Source organism: Setaria italica, chromosome V (genome assembly GCF_000263155.2).
Source record: "Setaria italica strain Yugu1 chromosome V, Setaria_italica_v2.0, whole genome shotgun sequence".
Classification (NCBI taxonomy): domain Eukaryota; kingdom Viridiplantae; phylum Streptophyta; class Magnoliopsida; order Poales; family Poaceae; genus Setaria; species Setaria italica.
Genome location: NC_028454.1, coordinates 29686421 through 29699174, shown reverse-complemented (window position 1 = coordinate 29699174; position 12754 = coordinate 29686421). Strand labels below are relative to the sequence as shown.

General features: G+C 44.9%; 3 protein-coding genes and 1 long non-coding RNA gene across 5 annotated transcripts; 2 read left to right on the top strand and 2 right to left on the bottom strand.

Moving 5' to 3' along the window:
* Window positions 1-3612, top strand: LOC101757983 (cytochrome P450 72A15). Its single transcript, XM_004969173.3, has 5 exons — window positions 1-388; window positions 967-1187; window positions 1302-1546; window positions 1855-2233; window positions 2955-3612. The coding sequence occupies exons 1-5, from the start codon at window positions 82-84 to the stop codon at window positions 3378-3380; spliced, it is 1578 nt and encodes a 525-aa protein (XP_004969230.1). The 5' UTR covers window positions 1-81; the 3' UTR covers window positions 3381-3612.
* Window positions 3613-3927: 315 nt separating this feature from the next.
* Window positions 3928-8134, top strand: LOC101757587 (cytochrome P450 72A15). Its single transcript, XM_004969172.3, has 5 exons — window positions 3928-4313; window positions 5761-5981; window positions 6083-6327; window positions 6651-7029; window positions 7518-8134. Exons 1-5 carry the CDS (start codon window positions 4007-4009, stop codon window positions 7941-7943), a joined length of 1578 nt encoding a protein of 525 aa, XP_004969229.1. The 5' UTR covers window positions 3928-4006; the 3' UTR covers window positions 7944-8134.
* LOC111257256 lies at window positions 4333-5426 on the bottom strand. Its single transcript, XR_002677675.1, has 2 exons — window positions 4571-5426; window positions 4333-4491 (listed from the first exon to the last, which is right to left on the bottom strand). It is a non-coding gene; the product is annotated as an uncharacterized LOC111257256 (long non-coding RNA).
* Window positions 8135-9600: 1466 nt separating the features above from the next.
* LOC101756921 (cytochrome P450 72A11) lies at window positions 9601-12312 on the bottom strand. 2 transcript variants are annotated; one of them, XM_004969170.3, is made up of 5 exons: window positions 11880-12312; window positions 11447-11682; window positions 10711-10958; window positions 10204-10588; window positions 9601-10092 (listed from the first exon to the last, which is right to left on the bottom strand). In XM_004969170.3, the coding sequence occupies exons 1-5, from the start codon at window positions 12190-12192 to the stop codon at window positions 9667-9669; spliced, it is 1608 nt and encodes a 535-aa protein (XP_004969227.1). In that variant the 5' UTR covers window positions 12193-12312; the 3' UTR covers window positions 9601-9666. The 2 variants fall into 2 exon arrangements, with proteins under 2 accessions (XP_004969227.1, XP_004969228.1); XM_004969171.3 differs by having other exon boundaries at window positions 11447-11670.
* Between the last annotated feature and the right edge of the window lie 442 nt (window positions 12313-12754).

The following is a 12754-nucleotide window of genomic DNA, read 5'->3' as shown; positions in this document are numbered from 1 at the left end:
TTCGTGCTGCTTCCTTGCTATCACCACCACCAAGTGCGCCCTCTCAAAAAGAAAAAGAAAAACAAGCGCGCCAAGAAGCCAATGGCGACTCGAGCTCTGCTGCTGCTACGAGAGGCCCCGCCGTGGGCCGTGGCTGGCGCGGCGGCGGCCGTGGCGCTGCTGTGGCTAGCGGCCTGGACTCTCGAGTGGGCGTGGTGGACTCCGCGGCGGCTCGACCGGGCCCTGCGTGCCCAGGGCCTCAAGGGCACCAGGTACCGCCTCTTCACCGGCGATGTGAGGGAGAACGCCCGGCTCAACCGCGAGGCGCGGACGAAGCCGCTCCCGCTTGGATGTCACGACATCATCCCCCGCGTGCTGCCGATGCTCCACAAGGTCGTTAAGGAGAACGGTAATTTCTGTCTTCTCAGCTCAGATCATTCCCCCGCATCTAGAATTGACTCCTTTTGTTTCAACCTCTTTTATGTTAAAACCAAAATATTGAGGTGAAATCATTAGCTGCAATTTTTTTTTCCTTTTGGAGCCCATTCGTTGTGATTATTCTTGATATTGATGATACTGAGCTCCCAATAAAGACATGGGGTACACATATACAGGAGTTGAAGCAGTAGTACAGTAGTACTTGAAGATGTCTTGTAGGAGATTAGCTTTATTGTACGGCCAAATGATAGCATAATTATTGCCCCTGATAGAACGCAATATGTTAGGAAAGAAGACAGGCGAATAGTATGTACTATGTACTAGTGGGACATTTATGTGCTGGTAACTGACAGGACCAAGTATCAAATCAGATCATGTATTATTTGATTAAAACTGTCAGAATGATTGATTTAGATATCCTGTGACAGTTGGTTTATTTTCCCCGTTCTGAATCATGTTTGTGGCAGCCAAATCCTCACAAAAATGATTTGGGCGTTATCCGCAAGTCTTCCTACAGTCCTACTTATGGTGTTCAAAACTCAAATGCAGGGACTGTGTCATTCACTTGGTTTGGCCCAACCCCGAGGGTGATGATTCCAGACCCAGAATCAGTAAAAGAGGTTTTGTCTAACAAGTTTGGCCACTTTGGCAAACAACAGTTTAGCCGTGCTGGCAAGTTACTAGGAGACGGGGTCGCGAATCATGAAGGCGAGAAATGGGCAAAGCACAGGAGAATTCTCAATCCTGCATTCCACCATGAGAAAATAAAGGTAGTTGTTCACTGAGTTTCCTTCTCATAGAAGGGGGGTTTTTTTTCGCGGGTTGAACTTCAGTATGCCATATATTGGGTAGTGCAATCCCTAACGATGCTATTCCATTCACAGAAGATGCTGCCTGTATTTGCTACCTGTTGCGTCGATGTGATTAACAGATGGGAAAATTCAATGTCTTCCGAGGGATCTTCTGAGATAGACATCTGGCCTGAGTTCCAGAATCTTACGGGCGATGTTATCTCACGAACCGCATTTGGCAGCAGCTATCAGGAGGGCAGGAGAATTTTCCAGCTTCAAGGAGAGCTAGCTGAACGCCTTATACAATCATTTCAAGCAATATTTATCCCAGGCTACTGGTTTGTCCTTCCTTCCGTATAAACAGTAGCAAAATTTTATTAATGAGACTCATGCCTACATGTTTCGTTCTGCATAAGAAGATTTTATTAATTACTTGACCATATTTTAAGGGAATGACCTGAATTATTTCTAGTAAAGGAAGAGATACAGAGACGACCTTTCCCAGTTCAAGAATATTTTTGAACTACATTTACATTTTTATTTCTAACCCCATTGTTCAAGCTAAGTAGGGTATAAAAGGTGGGGCAAAAGTTATGCGGTAGAAATCAAAAATTTGTTCTGTTATAACACTGTTGAACATATGCAGGTTCTTGCCCACCAAAAATAACAGAAGGATGAGAGAAATTAATCGAGAGATCCACAAAATTCTGCGTGAAATAATTGGGAAAAGAGAGAAGGCTATGAAAAATGGCGAAACAAATAATGATGACTTGCTGGGCTTGTTACTGGAGTCAAACATGAGGCAATCAAATGGGAATGCAAAGCTAGGATTGACAACAGAACATGTGATTGAGGAATGCAAGCTCTTTTACTTTGCTGGTATGGAGACAACATCAGTCCTGCTTACTTGGACTCTTGTTGTGCTAAGCATGCACCCAGAATGGCAAGAGCAAGCAAGAGAAGAAGTATTGAACCACTTCGGAAGAGCTAGACCAGACTTTGAGAGCTTGAACCGCTTGAAGATTGTAAGTATGAAATCAGTGTTCTCTTGTACTCCCTCTTTTTGTAGACATTTAGGACAAGCTAGTTAGTTCTTTGTGAAAAGGCAGAAATGCAGTGATATTAAAGACATTACTAATTTGGGCAATTGCAAATTTGCCACCGCTTTGGAAGTTATGGCAAGCTTGCAACTAGAAAATTGCAAAAATGCTACCAAAAATGCCATTCGAGCAATAGTAGTAGTATTAATAAACCAGTAGAAAATTTGCAAATACCCCTATTAAATTTTCATTAATTTGTCAGAATTAGACTAACAAAATATTGAATAGCTCATTTAAAAAGTAGTTATGTTTTGTGATGCTCTACTTTCATACAACTGAATACTGCTGACCGTCATCTGCATGCCATTCCGGTGGAAAAACTGCTCTTTTACTTCTAAAACTGCAGGGCTTACATCTGAAACCTGAAGGACCTTAACATTAACATCTTGACACAACGACTGAGCCAGTTAATATACTGTAGAAGCACGCTGGAGATGAGTTAACTATTTACATCTTGCATTCGTTTAGGAAATTGCAGTTGTATAGGGCTTCAGGAAGTTTGTTTGACTGTTCATATTTTGAGAAATTCCTCAATCACTGACTCACTGTCGAACAAGAACTTTTCTGAGGAAAACAGGATATGGAACATCTTTTTGTGTCGTACATATTGTATTAATGATCTTGACCCTCTGTTTGGTTTCTGCAGGTAACCATGATTTTGTACGAGGTCCTCAGATTGTACCCACCTGTAGTCCTATTAAGCAGAAGAACTTACAAGGGAATGGAGCTCGGTGGCATCAAATATCCAGCAGGCGTGAACCTTCTCCTGCCCATAATCTTCATTCACCATGATCCCAACATCTGGGGAAAAGACGCAGGCATGTTCAATCCAGAGAGGTTCGCCGACGGCATTTCCAATGCCACCAAGCACCAAGCCGCCTTCTTCCCATTTGGAGGCGGTCCCCGGATCTGTATTGGCCAGAACTTCGCGTTGCTGGAAGCGAAGATGGCGCTGTGCACCATACTCCAGCGCTTCTCATTTGAGCTCTCGCCGTCCTACACTCACGCGCCGTACACTGTGATAACTTTGCACCCTCAGCATGGTGCTCCAATCAGGCTGAAGAAGCTTTGACCACGGTGATCATGCTGGATGGCAAAGTCTCAATACCACTACCATATAGTGACTGTACATGTATATGATGTTTAAAATTCGACGCTTGATCTGAATTACGAGTGCAGAGTGTGTATGAATGGAGAAATTGGTTGATGTACATATTGCAGCTCTCAGTTTAATTGATGGAACAGTTATACCCTGCCCATATCCTTTCTAATGGAGCCGAGCTCACGGGGCTGCATTTTCTGTTTGATACGCAGAGATTATAAAGTTTTATTGATTCCAAAATAAGTCAAATTCACTCTCAGTAAGGTCCATTGGCTGCTATTATTAGGCTTGGCAACAAAACATCTGAAAAATAGACCCAGCCCAAAATATAAAAAATAATAATTCGGACAACTGAAATTCGGGTGTGAGCTTTTTATCGGCCTGGCCCGGCCCATGCTCAGGTCCACCTCCAAGACGAAGCATGAATTTATACTTTGATGTAGTGGGTAACATACTGACATCATATTCGTAGTTGCATTATTAACGAGATACGTACAAGTAGGGGCGAGCGAAGAGTCAGACAGTGATTCGTGAAGCCATAAAAGTACAGCACAAATTGCATTCATGACGAGCTCTGCTGACGCTGCAAGAAGCGAATGGCGACTCGAGCTCTGCTGACGCTGCGGGAGGCCTCCCCGTGGACCCTGGCTGGCGCGGCGGCGGCCGCAGCGCTGCTGTGGCTGGTGGCCTGGACGCTGGAGTGGGCCTGGTGGACGCCGCGGCGGCTGGAGCGGGCCCTCCGGGCGCAGGGCCTCAGGGGCACCAGGTACCGCCTCTTCACCGGCGATGTGAGGGAGAACGCGCGGCGCAACCGGGAGGCGCGGACGAAGCCGCTGCCGCTCGGCTGCCATGACATCATCCCCCGCGTGCAGCCCTTGTTCCACGACCTCGCAAAGGAGAACGGTAATTTCTATGTGCTCGGTAAAAAAAAAAACTTTATTTTCGTTTCAATTCCTTTATGTCAATTTGTTACGAGGGTTACCACATAGATGGTGGCAACAGACAAGCAACTCAAACACAACAACAGTAGAAAGAAATCCACACCACCACAACCCATTAACACGGCCTAAGATAATAGAACCTGCAGGATAGAAAAACACTATGAATTTTCCACACACATTGCCTAATCATGCAGGACAATGCCTCAAAAAAGGAACGACCTTGAATAGGCCGCCATCATCCGTCCGTCCAGGAGGAGCGGACTAAGTCTTCACATGGCGAAATCAATCAAATGGACTTGGTGGCCTCAGCAATGTCCCAGCAAGGTGAGCTACATCCGTGGACGCAGCCGTTGCCGGCACCGGCGAAGGCCGGGGCAGAGTTTTCACCCGTAGCCCCCAAAGCCCAACTCCACACAATCGTGACGAAGGTCTAGAAGAAAGGCAACGCAGCGGCGGTGGGCACTCCATGTCGACGATGAAGCACACCTGCACGGCACAAACAAGAAGAAGAAGGCCACCCAAGAGCAAAGACAACCATGACTGTAATAGGCACCACCACCAACAGACGACGAAAGCAGCCACCTTGTGCCCATGGAGCTGAGATCCGAGGACAGGAGGGGCAGTAGAGGCGACCAAAGCGACGGGAGGTACCCGGCGGCGGTGTGCAAGCACGGCGACCTGCACCAGCAATACGGCCGCTACGACCCAGGAGACGGCAGATCCGGGTCCAAGGAGGGGGGAATCGGCGATGAGCAGGCAAGAACAACCCACGCCGGCGAGAGAGACGACCTTGGGGGAGAGTAGAGACCGACCTTGGGGCTGCAGGGAGAGCCCACCCTGGGGCTTGGACGACGTCGATCCGGCACATCACAAGTTTTTTTTTTGTGGGGACAACATGAGTTGCTACTATTCTTAGGAAATTTGTCAAAACAGTTTTTTTTTGTGGGGACAACATGATTTGCTACTATTCTTAGGAAATTTGTATGATACAGCAGTTACATCACAAGTTGAGAACGTTCGGTTGGCGAAAATTAGCCAACAATAATCTACAGTTGGTAGCACGCGCAAAATAGCTTTATGCCCCGTATGAAGGATGGCAGATCACAGACTGACGCTGCATCACTTCCTTTCTGAAAGAAGACAGGCGAGGCGAACATGAAAAATGGAATATTTATGTGCGTGTACTTGACAGGAACAGAACAACTAATTAGAGCATGCTCTTCGAGTAAGATTTCCTGTGATAGTCGGTTTCTTTTCCCTTTTTTCTAAAAAAAATCAATGTTTCTTTTCCCTTTTTTCAAAAAAAATCAATAGGGTGAAACCTGTTATGTGGCAGCCGCCGGCTCAGAAGATGATTCCAATGCAGTCAATTCGTCTTCTCATGAGCTTAATGCAAACCTCAAATGCAGGGAAATTGTCATTCAGTTGGTTTGGCCCGACGCCAAGGATGATGATTCCAGACCCGGAATTAGTTAGAGAAGTTTTGTCTAACAAGTTTGGCCACTTTGGCAAACCGAAGACTATTCGTGTTGTGAAGTTGATCTCCAACGGGCTTTTTAATCATGAAGGCGAGAAATGGGCAAAGCACAGGAGGATCCTCAATCCTGCCTTTCACCATGAGAAAATAAAGGTTCACTAAATTTTCTTCTCATGACTTTGTTTTTCTCAGTTCAAATTTTGCAAGTCTTATATTGGATAGCATCTGTACTTACAATGCTGTCTCGTTTACAGCGGATGCTACCTGTATTTTCTACCTGTTGCATAGAAATGATTACAAGATTGGAAAATGCAATGTCGCCTGAGGGGTCTTCTGAGATTGATGTCTGGCCTGAGTTCCAGAATCTTACTGGAGATGCCATCTCAAGAACCGCGTTTGGCAGCAGCTTTCATGAGGGTAGGAGAATTTTCCAGCTTCAAGAAGAGCTAGCTGAACGTGTTATACAATCTTTTCGGACAATATTTATCCCAGGCTATTGGTTTGTTCTTTTCCCTCCAACAGCAGCAGGTTTTTCTTCATGAGAAAGAAGTTGCATAATTAGGCATTTGTTAGACATCTATATGTTTCTGCAAAAGATTTTATTATCCTATCCATGTTTAATGACCCCATACCGTTTCCAGTATAGGAAAGAGATACAGAAATGAGCTTTCTCCATTCAAAAATATTTTAAACAATATCAGCATTTTCACTCCTAAAATTCATTGGTCAAGTGGAGTTGGGAGATACAAGACTAGGCAAAGTAATGTGGCATCAATAAAGAATATCTTTTATTATATCTATAATGCTATTGAACATATGCAGGTTCTTGCCCACCAAAAATAACAGAAGGATAGGACAAATTGATCAGGAGATCAGCAAACTTCTGCGTGGAATAATTGAGAAAAGAGACAAGGTTATTAAAGATCGCGAAACTAATAACGATGACTTACTGGGCTTATTGGTAGAGTCCAACATGAGGGAATCAAATGGGAAAGTAAATCTAGGAATGACTACAGAAGATATAATTGAGGAATGCAAGCTATTTTACTTCGCAGGTATGGAGACAACATCAGTCCTGCTAACTTGGACTATAGTCGTGCTAAGCATGCACCCAAAATGGCAAGAGCTGGCAAGAGAAGAAGTGTTGAATTATTTTGGAAGAGCTAGACCAGATTTTGATAGCTTGAGCCGCCTGAAGATTGTAAGTATGAAGTCGATGCTCTTTTATGGTGAAATGCACAAATTTTAGGCCATTAAGGACATTAATAATTTTCTACTTTGTTGGAGGCCAAGTAATAAAAAGATTTGATTATAGTTTTGAAATGCTTTCTTTTCCATCCATTGAACTAATGATCATCAACATGTGATTCTGGTGGAGAATCACTGGTTTAATATTATGAGGGCTTAAATCTTAGCGATGTTGTAGTACATTCTTTCGGGGAAAAAAATAACATTAGTAATCCATGGCTGAGTCAGTGAGTAGACTGAGAGTGCTGAAGCAGACTTAACCATGATGTTGAACGAACTTTACTATTGACATACTGCATTAGTTTTGGACTGCATATATGTTGAGTGAAACAAAGCAATCACTGGCAAACAGAAACCTTTTGGAGGAAAAACAAGTTATATGTTGTTTTTTGTATTGTATATCTAGATTAATGATCTTGACCTTCTGTTTTGCTTCTGCAGGTAACAATGATTCTATACGAGGTCCTTAGGTTGTACCCACCAGTAATTTTCCTAACCAGAAGAACTTACAAGGAAATAGAGCTCGGTGGCATCAAATACCCTGCAGGAGTCAACCTTCTGCTGCCCCTTCTTTTCATTCACCATGATCCGATCATCTGGGGAAAAGATGCAAGTGAGTTCAACCCAGAGAGGTTTGCCGACGGCATCTCTAATGCGACCAAGCACCAGACTGCCTTCTTTCCATTCGGATGGGGTCCCAGGATCTGCATCGGCCAGAACTTCGCGTTGCTGGAAGCGAAGATGGCGCTGTGCACCATCCTCCAGCACTTCTCCTTTGAGCTCTCGCCGTCCTACACTCACGCGCCCTACACCGTGATAATCTTGCACCCTGAGCACGGTGCTCAGATCAAGCTGAAGAAGCTCTGACATGATGATCATGCTGAGCTGCAACAACTATAGATCCGGTGATTAAGTATGTAGTTTAGAGCTGAATAAACAGAATTTGTATGATTGTGTGAAGTGTGAACAGATAAAGTGCTCATTTTGCCTATTGGCCATGTGCTATACTGGCAAAGCTCTACAGTGCTGTAATTGTAGTTATTTATTGTGTAACTTTATACTTCTCTCTCCGTCGGGAATTTTCATTGATTTTAATGATGTAGGGATGCTTTGGTAAATAATTAGCTCCACAATAGCTCATGCATGGCAAAGCGACGCAACAAACTGAAGTGAATGCTTTTGGTGGTGTCCTTTAGATCATTTCGAGCAGGAAACCACTTTGCACTGTTTTTTTTTACGAAACAGGAGGAGTTGCCACTATTGAATATCAAAGAAAAGAAAAGGAGATTGTTTTAAAAGTTTAAGAAACAAAGAAGGAAGTAAAGAAAATGAAAAAAAAGTTACAACTAGGTCTCGACTCTCGAGCCATTATGCCATTGGAGTTTTGAATCTTTCTTTGGATCGTAGGATAGGCCTTGTTTAGTTCACCTCCAAATCCCAACTTTGGCACTATGCAAAAAGAAAATTCTCCATCACATCAAACTTGCGGTACATGCATGGAGTACTAAATGTAGACGAAATTAAAAACTAATTGCACAGTTTTGTTGTACTTTGCGAGACGAATTTTTTGAGCCTAATTAGTCAATGTTTGGACAATAATTCACAAATACAAACGAAACGCTACAGTATGCTACAGTGATTTTGGCACTCTAAAATTGGGCAACTAAACATGAGCTAGAGCAAGCGACTTGAAGAGGGATTTGCAAGTTGCCACACTGGGCTGGATGCCTCGAGGCGATTTCTTGCCCTCCGTATACACCTGATGATGATGATGATTTTCATATAGAATGAAACTCCTATTTGATTTTTGAAGTGTGCCAAAATCTCATATGGAGCTGCATTGTGTCACATACAATTCAGGAGTGTTTGTCCTAAAGGAGCAGCCAAATTAATACCTTTCTTGTGCTGGCAGGATGATTTCCACGACTAAAGGAAAACTGGATGAACTTCCCTATATCCAATTAATCTTTTATAGACCTTGGTTGAGGAGAAAAATGAGAGCCCTGTATGTAAGTCCACAAATCAGTCTTATCTGTTGCAAGCAAGTTTTCCGGTCTCTGAACGAGATTCAGAGCCTGTTTGTTTGAGCTGCAGCTTTTAAGCTTTCTTGAAAAGTTGTTGCTAGCTTTTTCATTCTAAAAAGCCAACACTAGCTTTTAGAAAATGTGTTTATCTTTCTGAGCTTAAAAAGATATAAAAATCTTATAAAACTGAGCAGTTTTCCATATAAACTCAGCTTTTTATCTTCCAGCTTCTCGAAAGCTACACGAGAAGTTTGTTGTCTGTTTGAGCTTCTGACTTTTCATGCTGAGAAACTGCCACAAACCTCAGGCCTCAAAATAGTTACGTGCATTTCTTTATGTCCTTATATGCCACCATCACGTGCTAGGGCCCACACGAACGAAGCGGGCATGCCGCATCATCAAATTTGTCATGGTCCTGATCAGGGAGCCGTGCAGAATAATGTTTTAGAGAAAATAGAGCATGTCGATCGCGATGACCTAGGTACTTGCATGAAACTTTTGTGCAGCAAAATGGACTTCCTTCACAGATACCAACACGGTTTATGTAGAATACATCCCACACGTGATCAGAGCCGGCGTACCCTAACCGGAACGCTGTGCTGCGGGTGAAGTGTCAGAATGCTGTAGGGCGCGTGCGCGTACTCCGGCGAGAGCTCAAACGCGAAGCGCTGCAGGACCATGCTAATGGCGAGCTTGGCCTCCAGCAGCGCAAAGTTCTGGCCGATGCATATGCGCGGCCCCCAGCTGAAGGGGATGAAGGCGCCCGGGTCGCCGCACGCCTTGGACACGCCCTCGGCGAACCTCCCCGGGTTGAACTCGCCGGCGTCCTGCCCCCAGAGCGCAGGGTCGCGGTGGACAAACATGATGGGGATCACAAACATGACATCCGGTGGGTACACGACGCCTCCGAGCTCAGTCTGCTTGTGCGTCCGTCGGTTGATGAACAATGCCGGAGGGTACAGGCGTAGCACCTCGTACAACACCATTGTCACCTGGTATCAAGTACAAAATCAAACAAGGTAATGTTATCAAAAGGAAATTAGGAAAACATAGTCATGTTGAATGAAATTTATCCTTTTTCAATCAGATACAGCATCACTTACAACTTTTAGACGACTGAAACCGCTGAAATCTGGCTTGTTTTGCCCAAAGACTTGCAGAACTTCATCCCTGGCTCGATCTAGCCACTCCGGATGCATGCTCAAGAGTACCATTGTGTAAGTCAGCAGGATAGCGCTACTCTCTGTTCCTGCAAAGTAGAACAACTTGCATTCTTCAATCACTTCTTCTACGTTGAGCCCCCCGCTGGACTTTCCATCGGAGTTGCTGTAATTCATGTTTGATTCCAACAGCATGCCGAGCAAGTCATGTTTGGTGGGTTCACCGTTCTTCATGGCCTCACGTCTCTTCTCTATTATTCCCCTTAGGATCGTCTTGGTCTCCCTGTTAATAGCCTTTATCCTTCGGTTCCCTTTTGTTGGTAAAAGACTGACAGAAAAAGGCAATAAGGTGAGATCCCCTTTATATTGCTTTAATGTATTATTATCTAATGAAAGAACGGTAGACAATAAGCATAATGAAGTGCTAGAGTTGTATGATTGAAACAGTACAAGTATCCTGGGATATGACTTGTCCCGAAAGCTTGAGTAACGCGGACAACTTGTTCAGCTTGAAGTAGGAAAATTCTTCTGCCTTCTTCGTAGCTAACACCGAAAACAGTTCTTGAAAGTACATCCCCGGATAAATTTTGGAACTCAGCCCAAACGTCTAGCTCAATGGTTCCAACAGAATCAGCAAGTAAGTTCTCCCATCTGCAAATTAGATCGCTGCAAGCTGCAGAGAACGCAGGCAACATCCCCTGCATCCATTTCCAAGATAATTGTCAACGGGGCAGAAAAATTTTCCAAGAAACCTATTACCTGTATTAAACTGCTTTAGTGTCTATTTACAGCACGTTTTGGTGTTAAAAACGAAAGTGTTATTGTTGTTCAGGAGTATGTGATCTACTGAATTAGCATCCAATCAAACAGCACATCAAGATGTTTGCAGATCAAAATCGCAAAACTTTACTCACAGTTAATAAAACAACAGGAAACTAGCACAATTGCACAAACATAAGCTGTTTCTGTTTGCCCAAACAACTTGATTAAGCTGTTTCTGTTTGCCCAAACAACTAGATTAAGTATTCATCAATTTACTTAAGTAACATTAGGTGACAAGGTATATGAAGTGACAAACCAACAAAACTCATGACTCAAGCTTGCTGGAAAATGAGCATAATGGTGTCAAATGTCACATATTAAATAAAATTTGAACCTTCAAGGTAGTTCAGTCAGAAGAAAAAACCTTCAGTTTCTCTGCATGGAAGGCTGGATTCATAATCCTCCTATGCTTGACCCATTCCTCGCCGTCAAGGATCGCGACCCCACCAATCAGAAACTTGACCATGCGGGTGGCCAGCTTTGTTTTCACGAAGTAGCCATCTTTGTTTGATGCAACTTCCCGGGCCAGCTCGGGGTCAATGACTGTAATTCTGGGGATCGTCCCGAACCATGTAAACGAGAGCTTACCTGCACATCCGTCTCAGGATAGATGATGATGCATCAGTCATCAGGCCAAGGATGTGCAGTGACAGTTTCGGTCCATGACCGAGTGGCTTAGGCATTTTAATGACAGGCTAAGGATGTAAATGAGAGTTTGCCTGCACTGCACTCCCGTCTCAGAATGGCATCTTGGAATGATCAGATTGCAGTTAACAATTTAACATGCGTGTACATACCATGCTCCTCGACGGCACGGTGAAGGAGAGGGGAGACGCGCGGGAGGATGTCGTGGGGCCGGTCCATGGGCACGGGCCTGGCCAGGGCCGCCGCCGTCAGCCGGCGCTCCTCCTTGAGGTCGCCCCAGAGGAAGCGGTAGCGGTTGCCCCTCAGGCCCTGCGCCCTGAGGGCCCGCTCCATGCGCCGGGGAGCCAGCCAGGCCCACTCCAGGACCTGCGCCGCCCACCACAGCAGCAGCACGGCCGCCGCGCCGCCGAGCAGGCTCCACGGCGAGGACTCACGGAGCAGCGCCGTGCCACCGTCGTCGTCCATGGCTTGGCTTGCTCGACCGTTTCGGCGGCACAGGGGCACGGTGGAGATGGGGCGGCGGCAATGGCAGAGCAGCAACTGCAGCAGAGTGCGCCCAGCAATGGAAAGCTGTTGCACCAAATGCTGGTGTTATGTCCACTCCACTTGAACTGCTTTCGGCGAATTTGTCCGGACGTGCATAACAATATATTGTGTCCTTTTCGACCCGTTGGGACGTTGCTACTTTTTTTTTTTACGGGTAAAGAGAGTGCTTTATTAACAAGACAATGAGTCGTTTCAATCGTCAGTGATGAGGTTCAGAACACACGCAGGTGCCTGCCCCAACCAGACCGCAGTATTGGTAGTGCCTGTGTGTGTTCAGTCAATGATGACAAGTTTTCTGTGATGTCACCATTAGTGTAATTATTTTGTATGTAGCTAGCAGCCAACAAACTGCCGGCTTACGGACTATAATAATTGCCACAGAACAATCATGTCAGTGGAGATAACGTATGTTTAATCTAGAATTCAGTGGAACACATCTTAAACTTTAAATGCGACAGCAAAGGAGTGGAACGAAGGTGTC